General features: G+C 51.8%; 6 protein-coding genes across 6 annotated transcripts; 5 read left to right on the top strand and 1 right to left on the bottom strand.

Annotated features, from left to right (window-relative positions):
- Positions 1-1882: 1882 nt before the first annotated feature.
- On the top strand, positions 1883-2567 carry AYO20_05511 (hypothetical protein; the record flags this gene model as incomplete). The annotated part of the gene is made up of 3 exons (XM_022643805.1): positions 1883-1906; positions 2021-2108; positions 2164-2567. The coding sequence occupies 3 exons, from the start codon at positions 1883-1885 to the stop codon at positions 2565-2567; spliced, it is 516 nt and encodes a 171-aa protein (XP_022500269.1).
- Positions 2568-2996: 429 nt separating this feature from the next.
- Positions 2997-3836, top strand: AYO20_05512 (hypothetical protein; the record flags this gene model as incomplete). Its single annotated transcript, XM_022643806.1, has 1 exon — positions 2997-3836. The coding sequence occupies one exon, from the start codon at positions 2997-2999 to the stop codon at positions 3834-3836; it is 840 nt and encodes a 279-aa protein (XP_022500270.1).
- A 91-nt stretch (positions 3837-3927) lies between these two features.
- Positions 3928-5754, top strand: AYO20_05513 (hypothetical protein; the record flags this gene model as incomplete). The annotated part of the gene is made up of 1 exon (XM_022643807.1): positions 3928-5754. One exon carries the CDS (start codon positions 3928-3930, stop codon positions 5752-5754), a length of 1827 nt encoding a protein of 608 aa, XP_022500271.1.
- Positions 5755-7328: 1574 nt separating this feature from the next.
- Positions 7329-9322, top strand: AYO20_05514 (hypothetical protein; the record flags this gene model as incomplete). The annotated part of the gene is made up of 7 exons (XM_022643808.1): positions 7329-7535; positions 7629-7833; positions 7885-8210; positions 8265-8598; positions 8674-9002; positions 9061-9210; positions 9269-9322. 7 exons carry the CDS (start codon positions 7329-7331, stop codon positions 9320-9322), a joined length of 1605 nt encoding a protein of 534 aa, XP_022500272.1.
- Positions 9323-10245: 923 nt separating this feature from the next.
- On the top strand, positions 10246-11936 carry AYO20_05515 (hypothetical protein; the record flags this gene model as incomplete). Its single annotated transcript, XM_022643809.1, has 3 exons — positions 10246-10774; positions 10848-11326; positions 11403-11936. 3 exons carry the CDS (start codon positions 10246-10248, stop codon positions 11934-11936), a joined length of 1542 nt encoding a protein of 513 aa, XP_022500273.1.
- A 2693-nt stretch (positions 11937-14629) lies between these two features.
- Positions 14630-16293, bottom strand: AYO20_05516 (hypothetical protein; the record flags this gene model as incomplete). The annotated part of the gene is made up of 3 exons (XM_022643810.1): positions 14630-14843; positions 14943-15227; positions 16052-16293. The coding sequence occupies 3 exons, from the start codon at positions 16291-16293 to the stop codon at positions 14630-14632; spliced, it is 741 nt and encodes a 246-aa protein (XP_022500274.1).
- Positions 16294-17093: the final 800 nt, after the last annotated feature.

Here is a 17093-nt window from a genome sequence, read left to right on the forward strand (position 1 = left end):
CCAACTCTACAAGGCAGGGATCTCTCGAGGGCAGGGATAACTAAAGATCAGTGCACCACTACCTCCATGAAACGTGTATTGAGTTGTCTCCTCTCGCGGGACTGTTCTGAGGAGGGTGATGACCCTCAAACATGGTGTAATGCACCTCTATCAAACACCTGTTTTGGGCTTGTCTTCTATCAATCATCACTCTACGAACAGCGGTCCCAGCTTCTCACAGATGTTGGCGTGCAGTACAGATTTCCACGGACGGCCGGTACGGGTGCCTCTAGTGCTCCCTTCTCTCCGATAGCGCACTTTCTTTAGCATGTCAATTAAGTGGTCAGGGAGTGGATGCTTGAATTAGCACTTTCTATACGTCGCGGTGCCCTTCGGGCCCTGTGGTGCCTGTGAATTGCTGGCAGAGACTACCAGAGTGCCCGGATGCCCCTTGTTGACTCACGAGTGAGGGGATGCTGGGGACAAGGCTGTTAGACAAGGAGCAAACCACTGCTGATCCCACAGAGGTTCCAATTATGGCGTGGGCTGAACAAGCATGAACTTTACAGAATCTAGTCGACCTACAGAACCAGATGTCGCCGACTTGTTCCGTCCTCTAACCTTCTCGTTCAGTATGTCAGAAAGCCTGGATCCTTGGCTTTAATGCTGCGGGGGCTCTGGCCAGCGATAGTGTGTTGTGACAGCGGTACTGTGTACCTTAAACAAAACCTTGACCTTCCCTCAGGAAACATCTCTGGCAGCCAAAGTCGACATTGAGGAGCTCAAAGATGTGATTGCGTGGAGGAGTCCACCGCAGCTGAGGGTGACTCGTAGGCTGGGGGTACAGGGAGAGCAAATTTGATCCACCTGCAAGTGATTGATGCATGTATGTTCATTCTCTCGTCACGTCCGTTGTGGGCCTCGCAAGGGAATGTGAAGGCAAAAAGCAGATGTCCACGTCAATCAATCATTCAAGCGTTCTGCTTGCGGTTCAACCCTGTTTCTGAGCTGTCATATCTGTGTGTCAAAACACAAAAGGCAGGTGGCTTGAGACTGGAACAGTGGAGTATCTCGACGCCGGTAATTCCTCATGGCAAAAGCCCTCATTGTCACCGGCAGCTCGATACGAGAACTGCAGCGTCTCGCCGAGGGGATGTGCATATCACCTCTGCTAGGACCACTTCGTGTCGATGACAGGGACCACGACAAGGTTCCTCGTATGGAGATATTTCCCAACCTTACCAAAAGGGAATGAGTTTTGACGAGTTGAGAGGAGAGTGGTCAGATAGAGCTGCGTAACACCGGGGCGGGGAAACATTGATAACAATGGAGACATGGCGCAACGGCCTCGCATCAGCTCAAGGTTCAGATCCCTGCCGTCTTCATGGCAATGCTTGCACCTTGAACATGCCCTTGTAATTCGCACGTGAAAATCAGTCAGGGAATGCGCGAAGTGTAAGATATGTACCTCGTATCTGAGCGAGCAAGTTAGGTTGGAGGCTGGGAGGCCGAAACATGTGACATTCAACAGCTCCTCCACCCGAAGATCTACCGCCTACGGGCTTGGCAATCATCCTCCCGGTACACCACCACCACCAAGCCCACCACTAGCGCCCATGGGACCAGCAAACTGCAACTGTGACTGCACAATGTGTATCTGTTGAATGAGTGGCCGAGACATTTTGCAACAAGCCACATGCAACACCACTGTGGGCGGTATCTATCATTAACCACAGGTGTAACTTGAGTACCTTAAAAACCATCGTGGGTTTCAGCCTAAAATCCTGATGTCGGCGGAGGTCGCAACAGGGCCAGCCTCCGGTGCTGGTGCTGCTGCAGGACCTGCTGCCAGGAAGGTTGTCTATTGCGGAGGTGCGATTCCTTTGTCCTCCAAGCAGACCCAATGGAGCGAGAATTGATGCTGATGGTAAATTTGGGCGATTTACAGTTTGCACCCTTCCACCTGAGGTACAACATACATCTGCAAAGTTCAACTGGATGTGGCTGGCAGTGAACTGACTCGACTTTGGATAACATCTAGTATTGCGAATTCGGCGGGACGGTCAAGAAGTGTGCAGAATGGCTCGAGAAGAACCACCCTGACATGCACCAGAAGTTGTACTCGGAAGGTGTGCAGTCCCGTAGCCCTTTATCTTTCTATCGACCTAACGAATTCTGCCACAGAAGCATTGAACGCCAATCTGTCAGCTCTCTCCGTCGATGCACAGAAACGAGCAGAGAAAGATGCTGCCAAAAAGACAGCCAAAGCTGCCGCGGCCGAACAGCGAGAGGCGGAGCGAAAGGCCGAAGCCATCGTTCTGATAAAGCGTGTCGAACGAAACAAGCGGAAGTACGTCACAGTTGTTTCAGGCTTGGAAGAACATGGACTGGATTTGAAGAAGGTAGCCAAAGAGCTGGGCAAGAAATTCGCGACGGGAAGCAGCGTCACCAAGACGGCTGCAGGAGGGGAGGAGATCACTGTGCAAGGTGATGTGAGTGATGATCTGTATGACTGGCTGGTGGAGAAGTATCCTGAGATACCAGAGGATAATTTGGACATGAAGGATGATACAAAGAAGAAGGCTTGAAAGGCAAGCACTGGACGACTATGGGTTATGGTCAAATGGCTGCGCCCACAACCTGAAACTCGTCAGCAACATGTGCCGAGATCCAGGACGGACAGTTATGAATTGAACGAGGACAATGACCTAGTATGGATCCCGAGGTGAAGAGAACAATGTTCGGTAGAATTGTGCACGAAAACTCCAGCAATATCAAGCTGCCTGAACAACTCTCGACCTCCTCTCTACAGTTAGGGCCTTTGAGCTTTGAGGTGCCTGGGAGACTGTCAGGCTCATTAAACCGAGAATGCTTCACTTAGACTGTCGATAGTAACTTATGTCTACCACCACTGCAAGCTGACTTCTCATCTAAGGTCTTCCCGATTTCCCCTTTCCCAAAAACCGTGTCGCAGGTTTCAGGATCACAAATCCCCCTGGGACACTTGACAATTAGACATGTCTGATCACGGATGTCCCTCTTCCGACAGCTCCTCTGACTGGATATCCTATAATAGCAGCTCTTCTCACAGTTTGAGCCACAAGATCAGTACGCGTACTGCATTGCTGTCGACACTGAGAAAGAACCCGTGGTTGACGTCATGGTCACTCTTCCGCCGGCGAAAGCTGGCCCCCAACGATGTTGCTTTTGGGCCTCGCCTGGCACCCACATCAACTGAAGCCGAGCCTAATGGGATTGCCCCTGGTGGAGTAACCCCCGTGGCTGGCCCTCAATCGCCAAACAAAATGTCCCCGAGCAGCCACTCGAGCAGTGCATCCTGGGCTCGCTCACTATTCGCTCCGCAGTTCAGGCGATACCGTCAACAACGCGAACTTCTCTGGTCATTTGCATCAGACACACCGCGCAACCCCCAGTATGGCGATGACAGCGAGATACCCGAAGCCTACGTCTTGCCTTCCGACACACTGACCTCGACGCCTCGACTGCCCTCGAACCCTCATGTCTGGTCAGAGCTGATCAGGATGGATCCCAATCACCCGACTTTGAGCCCCAACCTCACAGACCTGCTCACTGGTCTGTCGAGTTCAGAAGATGCAAGCCGGAAAATGGCAGCTTTCAAACTGCAGTCGCTCATCAACGATCCTTCTTTTGCGGAACATTTCGTGCTTGCGGGCGGCCTACCTCAACTGCGCACACTCGTCCTCGAAAGTAGTGGAAATACCCTCGCATATAGTCTTGCAAGCTTTGCCAGGTTACTAGAGGTGGACCAAGGATGGGAGGCTGTCAACGACCGAGTTGTCCAGAAGGCAAGGCTCCCCCCACCCAGGACATCATAATGGATGAGCGCCACTCACTGACTACGGTTTCTGCGCTCAGGTGGTAGAACTGGTTGTCTGCCAGCCCTTGGTGAATATTCTCCGGGGCGCCATGGCAATACTCGTCTCTATCGTTTCCCGACCGTATCACGCCGATCGATCCTCCCAAATCAACAACAATAACAATGCCGGGGGGTTCCAAGCCCTGAAACCGGCTCTCGCAGTTTACCCACAATTCCTGGAGATGCTGGTGACGAGGTTATCTTCCGCAGACCACGCGCTGTGTGCGAATGCTCTCCAATTGATCAATTCGCTTATGCGAGACGCCATCACAAATGACAATGAAACCGAGTGGCCCAAATTCATCAAGAGAATACAAGATCTTGGGGTCATCAAGGCAGTGTATGTGCTAATGCAGAGCTCGGCCTTACAAGATTTGGCGCATCCCTTGCTTGAATTCCAAGCATTGACGAAAATCTTGCTGAGGAGGTGGAGAGACGTACCGGTTGACCTAGTCAAGCCGGAACATAGGCGGACCATCAAAGCCGTTCATCTCTCCAGCAATCCTGAGAAACAACCCGAATTTGAAGTAAGGAATGGGGAATCCAAATCAAAGCATAATCCGCTGAAATGGAGACGACTTGGGTTCACGAGCGAGAACCCGGAGCCAGATTTCGCGGATATGGGCTTCCTGGGGATGATGGATCTTTCCGATTACGTCCGCAAATACCAAGACGAATTTCAGAATATCCTGCTGGAGCAATCAGTGCTGCCGGAGCAGCAAAGGTGTCCATTGGCTCGGGCTAGTCTGACGTTGACGGCAATACTCTTTGAGCATTTTGAAGTGGACAAGATGGATCTCGAGGATTCCAAAAGCTACCTGGCATTGGAGAGCCGGACCAACTTTGACAAAGTGTTCAAACCCCTATTACTACACTGGAGTCGCCTACATGTTGCTGGATTACATGCATTCTTCAGATTATGGAAGGCAACGGGTGCCGAAGTCGACGATTTCCCCAAGATTGTCGAGTTGGTTCGAATTTTAGTGGAGAGTGTGGTCGGTGGAGCTGATCGCACCAAGGGTATCGAAGATATCGAGAAAGAGATGGCTGCCTTCGAGTACAGCAAACTTCGTGAGCTACAGATGGAACTCTTGGAACTGACATACGAAGACGTGTGGGGTCAGCATCTTCGAGGAGTCAAGGAAGAGCTGCAGAGCGAAGCTTTGCAATTCGTCAAGGAGCAAAGGATTCGGTGCCTGCTCGCCGGAGCATGGTTTCCAAACGGCACATATACGGACCAAGAAGGCGGAGGCCCTGTAACGGAGGACACTTTGGTGCAGAACACAACGCATGGCTATCGTTTCATCAGACTCTCCGAGAACCGCAAGTATTTGCATTGGGGCGACTTCGACGAAAAGGAAGAGCAATCCCCGTCCACAGCCAGTTTGAGGGACAAGATCGATCTATCGATTGTATCATCTGTGGTTTCCAATGTAACGGCCAATGACAGATCATCAATTGGTTCGGATTCGACGCTGAAGGAATTGCTCCATGACCGGTTCACCACCAACAAGATCACGATCCATGGATTCCTGCCCAAATCCCGTGGCAGCCGAGAAGGGCATTCGAGAACTTCCTCAAAGACGTCTTCGCCCCGACACGGGACCAAGGAAGCGGTCCTTCTTACCTTCCACCCGAACGGTCACAGCCTTGCCTCGGAATGGCTCGACGGACTTTTGATGCTTCTGGACCAGCAACCGATTACCGCCGAAACCAACAGTCTCATACATATGATCAGTGACTACGGGCTCAAAGTCCGGCTCCTGAATGTGCGATTCAATGACGAGGAGGGCATCGTGGAGGGTATGGATGGAATGGATGGCCCTGAGATTCCAAGCAGAGAAGGTCTGGACGATGACTACTATTATGAGATATGATTTTGGAGGATTGAGGCGAGTCACGAAGCAGGGCGACATAAGACTATTGCCTCCATTCAGACCTGTCCTTTGGATAAAATAGGATCACAGAGCTGGAGGTTATCTCGGGGGAAAGCTGGGCTACTTTTGAGCTAGGGATGAAGCTTGATGGTGTCCAAAAGCGAGATCGACTTCAGCGAGAGTTTTTTTTTGGGCGATTTCCTTTGTTGAGATACCCTGATATCGCAGTCAAACAGACGCTTGGTCGGTTTGGGTCCAATTCGAAACCATTGAGATATCAAAAGGTGGTATCGCTTGAACAGTCTCTCATGCAGGGGGTGTCAGCTGGAAGCTATCGGTACAGTGTCTGAACAAGCCTGTTCGGACTGCGCAGGTCACAGGTTTGTAGATGATAAGACATGCGATGCGAGCATTCGCCGTCTTCTTCGCAAATGCTTTGGAGAATTGGAGAAAGGACTCTTCCTCTTTTCATACTTTGAACCCCATCCACGTGCTGGTTCTGGGGCCGCGATTGGTGACCATAGCAATGGGTATTACCGCATTACCTCTTTGTACCTGTAGTTGGGCAGAAGAGGCAAATGCACGGAGAAGAAAGATTTCGCGGTGTAATTTCCTCTCCCGCCGAGGCTTGCCGCCCCTCCAGTGCAGCTTCTGGGCAAAGGCTCTAGCCTGTTACAGGGGCCTTTAACCAAGATGTTCGTAGTTCTCGTAAAAGTCTTGAGGCTCACTGCAGCCACCCTAAGGGGCCCTAAGCCACACCAAGCCTAAATCCAAAGCCCAAGGCCAGAGGTGCACCCCGCTACTGCCCCGCGCTGGACCCGATGACCGAATCAGCGCAGTCGCCTGCGCCATCTTGGTTCCTCGGTTGGTCTTGGAGGCGCACACAAGACTGTCTGGTCTTTCACTGGTTGCCACCAGATCGACCTCACGCCCGCTCTCCCGCCTCCCAAACCAAACGCTTGGAGAAAGTTCTTTCGTCATGGCTGTGGTTGCCCATTGCTGTCGTCAGCCTTAGCGATTCGGATTGGCTGTAGCAGCCGAAATCGACAGCAGCGTTACAACACAGCTCGCACGTCGTGTGCCTTTGTGTCCTTGTCGCGTGTCCTTCAATGGTCTAGCCAGGAATGCCCACCCGATATGGCGCTGGCTGATCGCTGCACTGACCGGGTCCTCCTCTCCCTACGGCCTCCACTCAGCTCGAGCCAAACGATCTAGTTTGGGATGTCAACTCGGCGACGGATAGGGATGGTTTCCTCGTGCCAATCGAGAGAATGGTTTTCCAGTGGACCGTCAGGAATTCGGAGCGAGGGCCCACGTCAGTCCCCCAGTCCCCATGGGTTTTTCCTTGCATTGATAAACCTGCCGTTGTCCCTGCCTCTGTATCTCGGCTTCTTCTGTCCTGTCACTCGCGTGTTCCTCTTGCGACAAAAGAGGATACAGACTCGTTTGGGGCAAAGAGAAGAAAAACCAACTTGTTCCTCGACTAGCAAGCCTTTTGGACAGGTGCGACTGCTTGCGACGTCGCCAGATACGATATCGCTCCCTCTTCTGGTACAAGCAAAGACCTAGCCGCCATGTCTACCGAGTATCCGACAAAAGAGGTGGTTGAAACCCAGGCCGACTCGAAAGATGTCCGCCACCATCACCAACACTCTCTTAGCGAGAGAGTGCGCCATAGCATCTCTGTGCAGTCGCTCGATGAGAACACGGTTGAAGGCCAAATTTTCTCCATGAACGATATCGATCCTGCCCTTGACAAAAAAATGCGCCTTGTGAATGATGTTGGTCATCCCCCAAACATTGCGTAATGCCTCGGAGTTGCGAGTGTAGAGACAAGAAGCTTGGAGGTAATAGCTGCTAACCAACTCGCGCAGGCTATCGACGAAATCGGCTGGACCAACATGCATCTGAAGCTCTTTTTCCTCAACGGCTTTGGCTACGCAGCCGACTCTTTGATTCTGCTACTGCAGTCAGTCACTGCTGGCCAGGCCGCACTTGAGTTTAACCCTTCTTTCAGCAATGGTCTCACCGTGGCTGCATACTGTGGCATGTTGATCGGAGCCTTGTTCTGGGGATTGAGTAGGTTTTCTTCAAGGATTTGAGGCAATCCACATTACTGACGGGTTGAAGGTGCTGATGTGATTGGTCGTCGATTCGCTTTTAATGTCTCGTTGTTCAGTTGTTCGATCTTTGCCGTCGTTGCGGGTGCGTCACCCAATTGGTATGCTCTAGGTGCCTTTGTAGCATTGGCAGCATTTGGATCTGGAGGGAACTTGATCCTGGACACCACTGTGTTCCTCGAGTACCTGCCTGGCAACAAGCAATGGCTTCTGACTCTGATGGCGTGCTGGTGGGGACTTGCTCCTGTGATTGCGGCGGCTTTTGCGTGGCCATTCCTCTCAATCTCGAGATACAACTGTACCAGCCACGCGACTTGCACCTACGACAACAACATGGTAATTTTGCCTGTAACAATCAAACACAAGGATTCGCTAACAGTTGCTCAACAGGGCTGGCGTTATGTCTGGTACTCAAATGGAGCATTGGTTTTTGTTCTCAGTATTCTCCGGGTGACGGTCATCCGGCTCAAGGAGACACCAAAGTACCTCCTGGCGAAGGGACAAGACCAGGAAGTTGTCAACACTTTCCATGCGATCGCCACCAAATACAACAGACCGTGCTCGCTCACTATTGAGCATCTCGACGCGTGTGGTCCCATCAAATCGACATATGGCAAATCGCGATATGGATTCTCCGAGTTTCTGGCTCATCTGCGAGGTCTCTTTGCGACCAAGAAACTGGGAGTCTCTACTTGCTTGATTTGGCTGTCGTGGACCTTGATTGGTAAGTGCAGAAGGATGGCGTCTCACACCCCCGACGCCATGGCAGAAACTCTGGAGCTAACCACAAGCTTATCAGGACTTGCCTATCCGCTCTTCTACGTGTTCCTGCCCCAGTTCCTCGAGAGTCGTGGCGCTCAGACCGGGCAAAGTGGCGCCTACTATACCTGGCGAAACTACATGATCACGAACTCGGTCAGCATCTTTGGTCCGGTTCTCGCTGGGATAATGTGCAACTGGAAGTATTTGGGCAGAAGGTACACCATGGTGATCGGAGCTCTGATCACCATGGCCTTCTTCTTTGCGTACACGGCAGTGCGCACCCCGGCTCAGAATTTGGGGTTCACATGTGCCATTTACTTCTTTGTCAATGTCTACTATGGCACTCTCTATGCGTATACTCCCGAGGTAAGTTACCCCAGCGTCCAGGCCGAAGATCTGATCTGATACTAACGACATTGGTCAGAGTCTGCCGTCTGCCCACCGAGCCACAGGAAACGGCATCGCAGTTGGCTGCAATCGAGTCATGGGTCTTGTAAGTGCCTTTGTGGCGGCCTATTCTGACACGGCCACAAGTGCTCCCATCTACATTTGTGCCTCTCTCTACATTGCCATGGTAAGTGGATGTTCTTCTCCAGGGATAAAGTCAAACAAGGTACTGATAGGTGTTGTAGGCACTCGTAGCCGTTGTCATGCCATTCGAGCCTTATGGAAAGAGGTCAATGTAGACAGAGAGCAGGATGTGATATGTGATATGTGCCATGCGAAGAAAAATAAGCGATATCTATACATGATATATGTTTATACCCTCCCCCCAAAAGATATTGGTTTCCCCCTTTGGTCCGGAAGGACTTGTCCGCATGAATTCGCACGCGATTGCCACGAGATATCGCTTGGACATTTGCCGCTCGTGGATCACTTTATCTTTTCTGTCTGGCTGCCTTGCGGGCTGGTCGAATGATCGACTGGTCGACTTGATCCCAAATGGTTCAGACCTTCCTGATGCGGTTTAATGTACGCATGACGATCATTCCTGGCTTGCAGCGGCCGCCATTGACGTCGCCCTCGAACCATCCATCGTACCATTCAACTTTTGATCGTCCTCCTCCTTCCTATCTCTATGCAGTCCACACACAACAGCTCCCATGCTATTTCCTTGGACCACTGACCGCATCAAGCTTCCCCATTTTAGTCCCCGCTCTCGACACCTTTTTCTCCGTCGTGATTGATGCAATGCCACATGAAGCAATATCAGGTGCCTCGGTGGGAATTGCTTATCCAACCCCGGCTTTTGCTTCATTCTGTGATGCAACGTCCCTTGGAGTCCAGAACCGCTCTGCCTATCAATGCTATCGCGACCCGGATTTGTCTCGGTAGAGGTCCCGGGAAAGGATAAACTGTCCTTCTGTCATTGATGTTAAAAGGGTCGACAGCTTCCTGTTTGGTTTGATGCCTGCAATCTCGAGACTCTGTTGATGGTCTGTGTTTCTGCTTGAGCCGGCTCCTCGACAGCACGAGTGCTTCGTGTAACAGATTGGACAGTCCTTGTTTCTGAGTTGGGGTTACATTGCTTCTCTGGCTCCTCAGCCACATCCTTCCGTCATCAACCCGCGGGGCACGCGACGTACTTCGAAGGACGTCAACGTCAACCATGGGCGACATCCAAGACAACGAGAAGTCGGTTGCCGTCCACAATGTTCCTGGTGGTCGCTCCGTCTCACCGGTGAACATAGAGGAGCGGCGGGCCTCGGTGTCGTCCACCGCCGCCGCAAAGAGAATCCTCGAGCATAGCAAGGATGCCGACGAGGCGATGAAAGCTTTCGCCTCGGGCGAAGTTGTCGAGATTGACGAGGCGACTAACAAGCGGCTGTTGCGCATAATTGACTGGCATCTCATGCCTCTGCTCTGCGTCGTGTATGGGTTGAATTACCTCGATAAGACGACCTTGTCATATGCCAGCATCATGGGCATCAAGACGGACATCAACCTCGTGGGGGATGACTACCAGTGGCTGTCCAGCATGTTCTACTTTGGCTATTTGGCTTGGGAGTATCCCACAAATCGACTGTTGCAGAGACTGCCACTTGCCAAATACTCGGCCTTTTGTGTCGTGGGCTGGGGCGTGGTTCTGGCATTGTTTGCTACCGTCTCCAACTTTGGCGGTGCTGTTGCTATACGATGTACGTGTCGTTCTTTGTGATGCTGTATCTGCCCCCTCGACGCTGTTCGTGCGACCGTCTGACGACGAGATAGTCTTTCTCGGCGTGATGGAATCAGCCGTCACTCCAGGATTCGCCCTGTTCACTTCTCAATGGTATACGAAGCGCGAGCAAGGCACCCGAACAGGCTTCTGGTTTTCCTTCAACGGCTTCGGCCAGATCTTTGGTGGGCTCGTCGCGTATGGGATCGCCGTCGGCGCTCGCAAGCACGGGACTGCCATTGCTCCCTGGAAAATTGTTTTTCTCGTCAACGGCTGCCTGACCGCCGTGCTGGGGGTGGTGTTTTTCTTTGTCATGCCTGACAACCAACTCAATGCGCGGTGGTTGAAGCCTCGTGATCGGGTGTTGGCCGTCGAAAGAGTGAGGATCAACCAGCAGGGTATCGGCAACAAGCACTTCAAGTGGTATCAATTGAAGGAAGCTCTGTTGGATCCACTGACTTGGGCTTTCACCTTTTACGCCCTCACAGCCGATATCCCCAATGGAGGCATCAGCAACTTCTTTTCACAACTGGTGGGTATTCCTGTGTGATGCTCGTTGCCTGCGAATATGCAAGCTTATGCCGGCGCTTCTTCTAATCTTCTTTTAGATTGTGTCCTTTGGCTATACACCCGAGCAATCTCTGCTGTACGGCACGCCTGGCGGCGCGGTCGAGGTCGTGGCCCTCATGTTCTGTGGGTGGCTCGGCGATCGCCTTGGTCAGCGGATTCTGGTCTCGATGGGAGGTCTGTGCGTCGCGATGCTGGGCATGATCCTCATTGTTGCGCTGCCCCTGAGCAACAACGCGGGCCGGCTTGCGGGTTATTATCTCACCCAAGCGTCTCCCACACCTTTTGTGGCTTTGCTCTCCCTCATCGCCACCAACGTCGCCGGTTACACCAAGAAGACGACCGTGGCAGCATTGTATCTCGTCGGCTATTGTGTCGGGAATATCATCGGCCCACAAACCTTTAGACCAAAAGACTCTCCGCAGTATAGGCCGGCTGAGATTACCATCCTTGTTTGCTGGGGCGCATGTCTCCTGGACCTCGCTTTCATTTGGTGGTATTGTAAGAGGATGAACAAGAAAAAGGAGCGGGAAAGGGCTGAGCCTGGATACATCAAGCTGGAAAACCAGGAGTAAGTGCTCTCTCGCTATTCTTTGCCGGTCCTTGGTAATGCTCTGTCTACAATTCCACCCAGAGGTTTTGTTGGGGGTTGAGATAGACGAGCGACGGCGAGGTCGGTTGTGGTGAGGTGCCGGTGACATGTTGATCGACCCACCTTCTTTTTCTGTGTCTGTGTTTTTCATCCGACTCAGTTTTTGTTCTTTGTTACCATCGGCGGCGTCCGGGTGTGCAACGCAATGCAATGCAATGGCTTACTCGTGTTCTGTGCAGGTGGCTCGATCTGACCGACAAGGAGAATCCCGAGTTCATTTACAGCCTCTGAGCCAGCAGTACTAGCAGAGGCCAGCAGTCTCCGAGTTGAGAGTCGGTTTGACGGTTGTAGTGATGACCTGGGAATTGCTCGCTGGTGAGTGCTTGTTTGCGTCCAGGGTCGTCATGCTGGATCTTGGACAGCTAGTTGCTGGACATGTTGTACAGAATGGAAAAGAAGATGGGACGAGCAAAGACATGATCTGGCATGGATATGTCGTATGGCGGTCCAAGGGGGACGTCGACTTTGTTGTGAGACTCTCAGGGCAAGCCTGGCTGGCAGGGGACTCGGTGAGATGTTACCTCTCAATAGCGATATGTATTACAGAGGGACGAAGCAGGAGCGCCATCCTTGATACCAATGACTGTCTTACTCCGTTGTCATGGTGTACAGCCGTCTCTTGCGCAGGTGCCCTTTCCAACGAAGGATGTCTTCTTCCCCTTTTCCCCTTCAGCCTCGTTTCGCCCAAACGCAGTAGGGGTGGAGAAGGAGAAGGCTGTTGATGATGCTCTCTTCTCTTCGGGTCACTTCTTCAACATTCTTCTTTGCTCGTGTACACCCTCTCAGGGCCCTTTTGACGCTTCTATTCGTGTACGGTGCACCCAGCTCCAGTTACCTACCTCATTTTCACTGCCTCTCTCTCTCTCTCTCTCTCTCTCTCTCTCTCTCTCTCTGTGTGTGTGTGTGTGTGTGTGTGTGTGTGCGTGTGTGTGTGTCTGTCTGTCTGTCTCAGAACCACCTCGTCCGATACATGCTTCATGTCTCCGCTCGAAGACAGTCTCCCTTATGCCTCTCCCTCGCGACGTCCATGGCTCTATCTATCTATATATCCATCTAACCACAGATGCTCAGAAGCCAACTGGCACCGGTGCCGCCGAAACCGGAGCCCCATCCTCGATCAGATTAGATCCGTGAACCTCTTCAGATCTGATAACCCCCACATATCCACTCACACACCACACCACCCTCGATGTCTCTCCATCAATTTAACCTTTACGCTTAATGGTTTTGATTCTTTGGCGTGATCAATGACAACCACATATCACTCATACATGCATGCATGTAACTGCATGGATTCTTCAGGCCTTGCTCGTGTGCGAGGTTTAAAGTTTTTTTATCTTTGGGAGGAGAAGCCACTTGATTGGAAAGATATCGGGGCGTAGGATGTTTGCAGCCCAACCTCCATCGCCAAACTCCACTTTCAAGATGGAGTGGTGGTTGTGGTTACACAACTTGACACGAAGAGTCTGTCCCGACGGGACAAGGGAAGGAGGAGGAAGGGACCAGGGGCAGGGGGCGATAGAGGAGGGGGGAGAAGATATGCGGTATCATCCAATACTCTTTGATGGATTGCAAATTGATTGATGCCCACACGACTTTCTTTCTCCCCTCTCCCCTCCTTAGTCGTCGTGGGATGCATGATGCGAGGACGGGACTTTTGAGGCCCTGAGGCCTGAGGATGTCCAGGATTCAGATTCTCATCGTGATCCAATACCCAATAACAGACGACATGTTTGTTATTACGACGCTGCTCAGTGGTTGTATTAAACCTTTGTACTGCATATCTAGAAGTAACTCCCACGACAGAGTCGGTGTAACAAGGTTTTACAAGGTTTACATCGTACAAGGACCTCCACTCCATTCCTTTCCACATCGTTGTTGCGTTGTCAAAGTCCTGTGTAAGGGCCGAAGCAAGGCAAAAGCCAAACAAAGGAGGCAAAGAAATCGGGCCAAAAAAAAAAAGGCGTGGGAGTGGAAGCTTGAGGCTTGAAACCTTGCCTTGCTTGCCTTTTTGCTTCAATACCTGATAGACTTTTTGTTGGTTCACCTCGTATTTTTTTTACTGGTATTCTATTCCTATTCCTATTCCTTGCCTGGCCTGCCCGCGACGGAAACTGAGATTGACTTGCCTGACTTGCCCGACTTGTCCTGCGGTACTTTGACCTGGAATTGCGAAACTCTGATTCCAAAACTGCGCACCCAATCGGACACGATGGATATTGGATGACCTTGAATTCTTTCGTGCTTCCTTCGTCTTGCGCCTTTTGTCTCTTTTCTCCGTTGACGGCGGATCGTGTCGTGGCACGTTGTTACTTGTCGAAACGTCTCTTCGGTTCTCGACTACCCGAACACCCTCACCCTTTTGTCGAGAAGATCTAACGAACCACAAATCCACTGGCACACCCTCAGCTGGACCGAAATCGACACCAAGGAGAGAGCCCCACGCTCGCAAAGACGAGTGCTCTACGGACAGTTGAGTGCACACTGGCTAAAAGAAAGACCGGGATGGGCCCTCTGTATCACACCGCATCGCATCACATCACATCACACACACACACGACTTCTAGCCAGACCTCCTCTCTCTTTCCCACCCGCCCTTCTGTAATCCTTGGAGAATCAAAGATCCTTCTTCCTCCACATGCCGATCCGCTCCTGTACATCCTCGTCCTCCCAGTCCTCGATCGACATGTACTTTTTCAGCAGGGGTTTCTTGCCCAGCCACAGGGCCAGGTAGGCGCACAGACACTGGAACAGCCAAGGGATCCACCACCGGAGGGGCCCGAGGAAGGTTAGGCCCGGCAAGACGACCAGAGCCGTGGCGGAGATGTGTCTTCTCTATCGTCAGAAAAAAAACAGGAAAGAAAAAAAAAATGGTAGTAGCGGGAAAGCCAAGGCCCAAGAGCGTGGGGAGATACTGAGTGAAACTTACTGGCTCAACATGATTTGTAACAGGGAGAACGGCTCCTTGCCCTCGCTCACATCACTCACGTACAGCAACAGAGTCTGGAAGAAGAGCCGGTCCATCTTGTCGTCCATGTCTTTGGGGTTTGGGTGTGCCCATATCAGCATCGTCGTGTCTTCCTTGGCGCTCGGCGACGGCCAGATCTGGTGAGGCATGTAGGGCGCAATGTGGTGCGGTCGAGCGGGAGGCGTGGTTTGAGGTGTGTGGATGGTGTCGATTCGTGAGTATGTCGTCGTGGTGCCGAGCTCGCCGCTGAGCACGGCCAGCGATTCGGATTGTTGGAAGTGCAGGTGGAGTGGTGGTGCCTACGGGCCCGAGGGGAAATCCATCAGCATTGTACCGCTCAACCGGAAGTCCGACCGTCTTTTGGGTGGTCGAGTGATGCGTCTGCTTGTGGGCAGCGAAGAGTATACGCCAATCCCGGCGAAAACGAGATAATTACAACAAGGAGACAGGGAATCGACAGACCTGAGGATATGCTTTGCCTTTGCGACATAGCGGGTGATCATGTTTGTACGTGGCTCGCATCAACACTCTGGGGAAAGAGGCCGTCAGTCAGTAAGTGCATCAAGACTGAGAAGTGGGCTCATAAAAAAGAGAAGGTGTTGGATGAAGCGCCCAAATCCATGTCCAAACGATGTCTGATCGCAGCCTTGCGCGACTGCCTGACTCCCCTGGAGTTTCCCCTGATTACCGAGATACCAAGGTAGGTAAGTAGGTAGGTAGGTAGACAAGGTACCCAGTTGAGTGCTCAGACCACGAAATACTTCGATAGAGTAGGTAGGTCGAGAATTGTCAGTCCCGTAGGTATAGGTAGGGAGCCAAAGCGCCATAGTGCAACGACCGCATTGCGACTGGGACAACACCCCCGACGGAGCCTTGCCGTGCCTTGCCTGGCCTTGCCTTACAAAGGCCCCTTTTGTCCTGTCCCTATACCATGTCCGAACTCCAGTCCCAACTCCCCCTGAATATTATCTCTTTTTGTAAATAAAAACCAACAACAACGGGAAATAGGAAATGAAATAGGAAATGAATGGATAGGAGTATCACGGGACTGGACTGGACTGGATACTCACGAAGCCTGCCTCGACGGCTTTGGTCGGAGAAACTCGAGGATAAAGGACCCGTGGTGCAGGACGTAGGGGCCGGCGATGACGGGTTCTTCTTCTTCTTCTTCTTCTTCTTCTTCTTCTTCTTCTTCTTCGTCGTCGTCGTCGTCGTTGTCTCCTGTGCGAGTTCCTGCTGCTCTGGACGAGGGTGTCGCGCGCGGTGTGCTTGATGCGCCGGTGGTGGCGGTGGCGGTGTGTCGGAGGGACATTTTTTGTAGTCGGCCCCTAGGGGGAGGGGGAGTACTCGGTACTTACTGTTCAGAGGGAGAATGAAGATTGAAGTATTGGAAGGATGAGGAATGGTTCTGCACTATCATTCGTAGATGAAGATAATTATTAATTGTTATAGGTGGGCTATTATATTATGTATATATATATATATATATATAATATACAATATATACATCAAATAAAAGTCCTGGTACTTAAAAGGACGAGGTAGTCAAGTCACGGCGAGGCTCCTCCCACCCTGATCAGGTACGAGGCCCAGAGAGCCATGACAGCTTACCACACTTACTTGGCTAGGTACCCACGCCGCCGTTAGCTCCAAGGAAAGGGGGGACGCTATTTCATCATCATGAATGGATTATTGCCGATTACTGCTCGGTTCTTGTAGGCGATAACTCGTAGGCGATGAGACGGACCACATATGTAGGTACTGGACACTACGAGGAGTAAAGTACGGCGTGCACTCTGACCTCGTAGGGCTAGGACTACATAGTATGTAGTAAGTACTCCATGCTCGTACCGGTCCATGATAATATTCGGTGTCCGAGTTCAGGTGCTCAGGTACTCAGGTAGGTAGTGCAGTTTGGTATTCAAACAACTGGCTGGCGAGCTGACACGAACCACTGCCATCCCATCCCATCTCTTCTTGTCTCCTATCTTCCTCTTCCTCTTCTCTTCTCCCCTCTTCTTACCACAAAAGAAATGTCAACTCAAGAATCTTACACCCCGAATTCACGCCTTAGTAGGTATGTAGGTATGTAGGTAGGTACCCAAGGCACTG

Source organism: Fonsecaea nubica (assembly GCF_001646965.1).
Source record: "Fonsecaea nubica strain CBS 269.64 chromosome Unknown Scaff32, whole genome shotgun sequence".
Lineage (NCBI taxonomy): Eukaryota > Fungi > Ascomycota > Eurotiomycetes > Chaetothyriales > Herpotrichiellaceae > Fonsecaea > Fonsecaea nubica.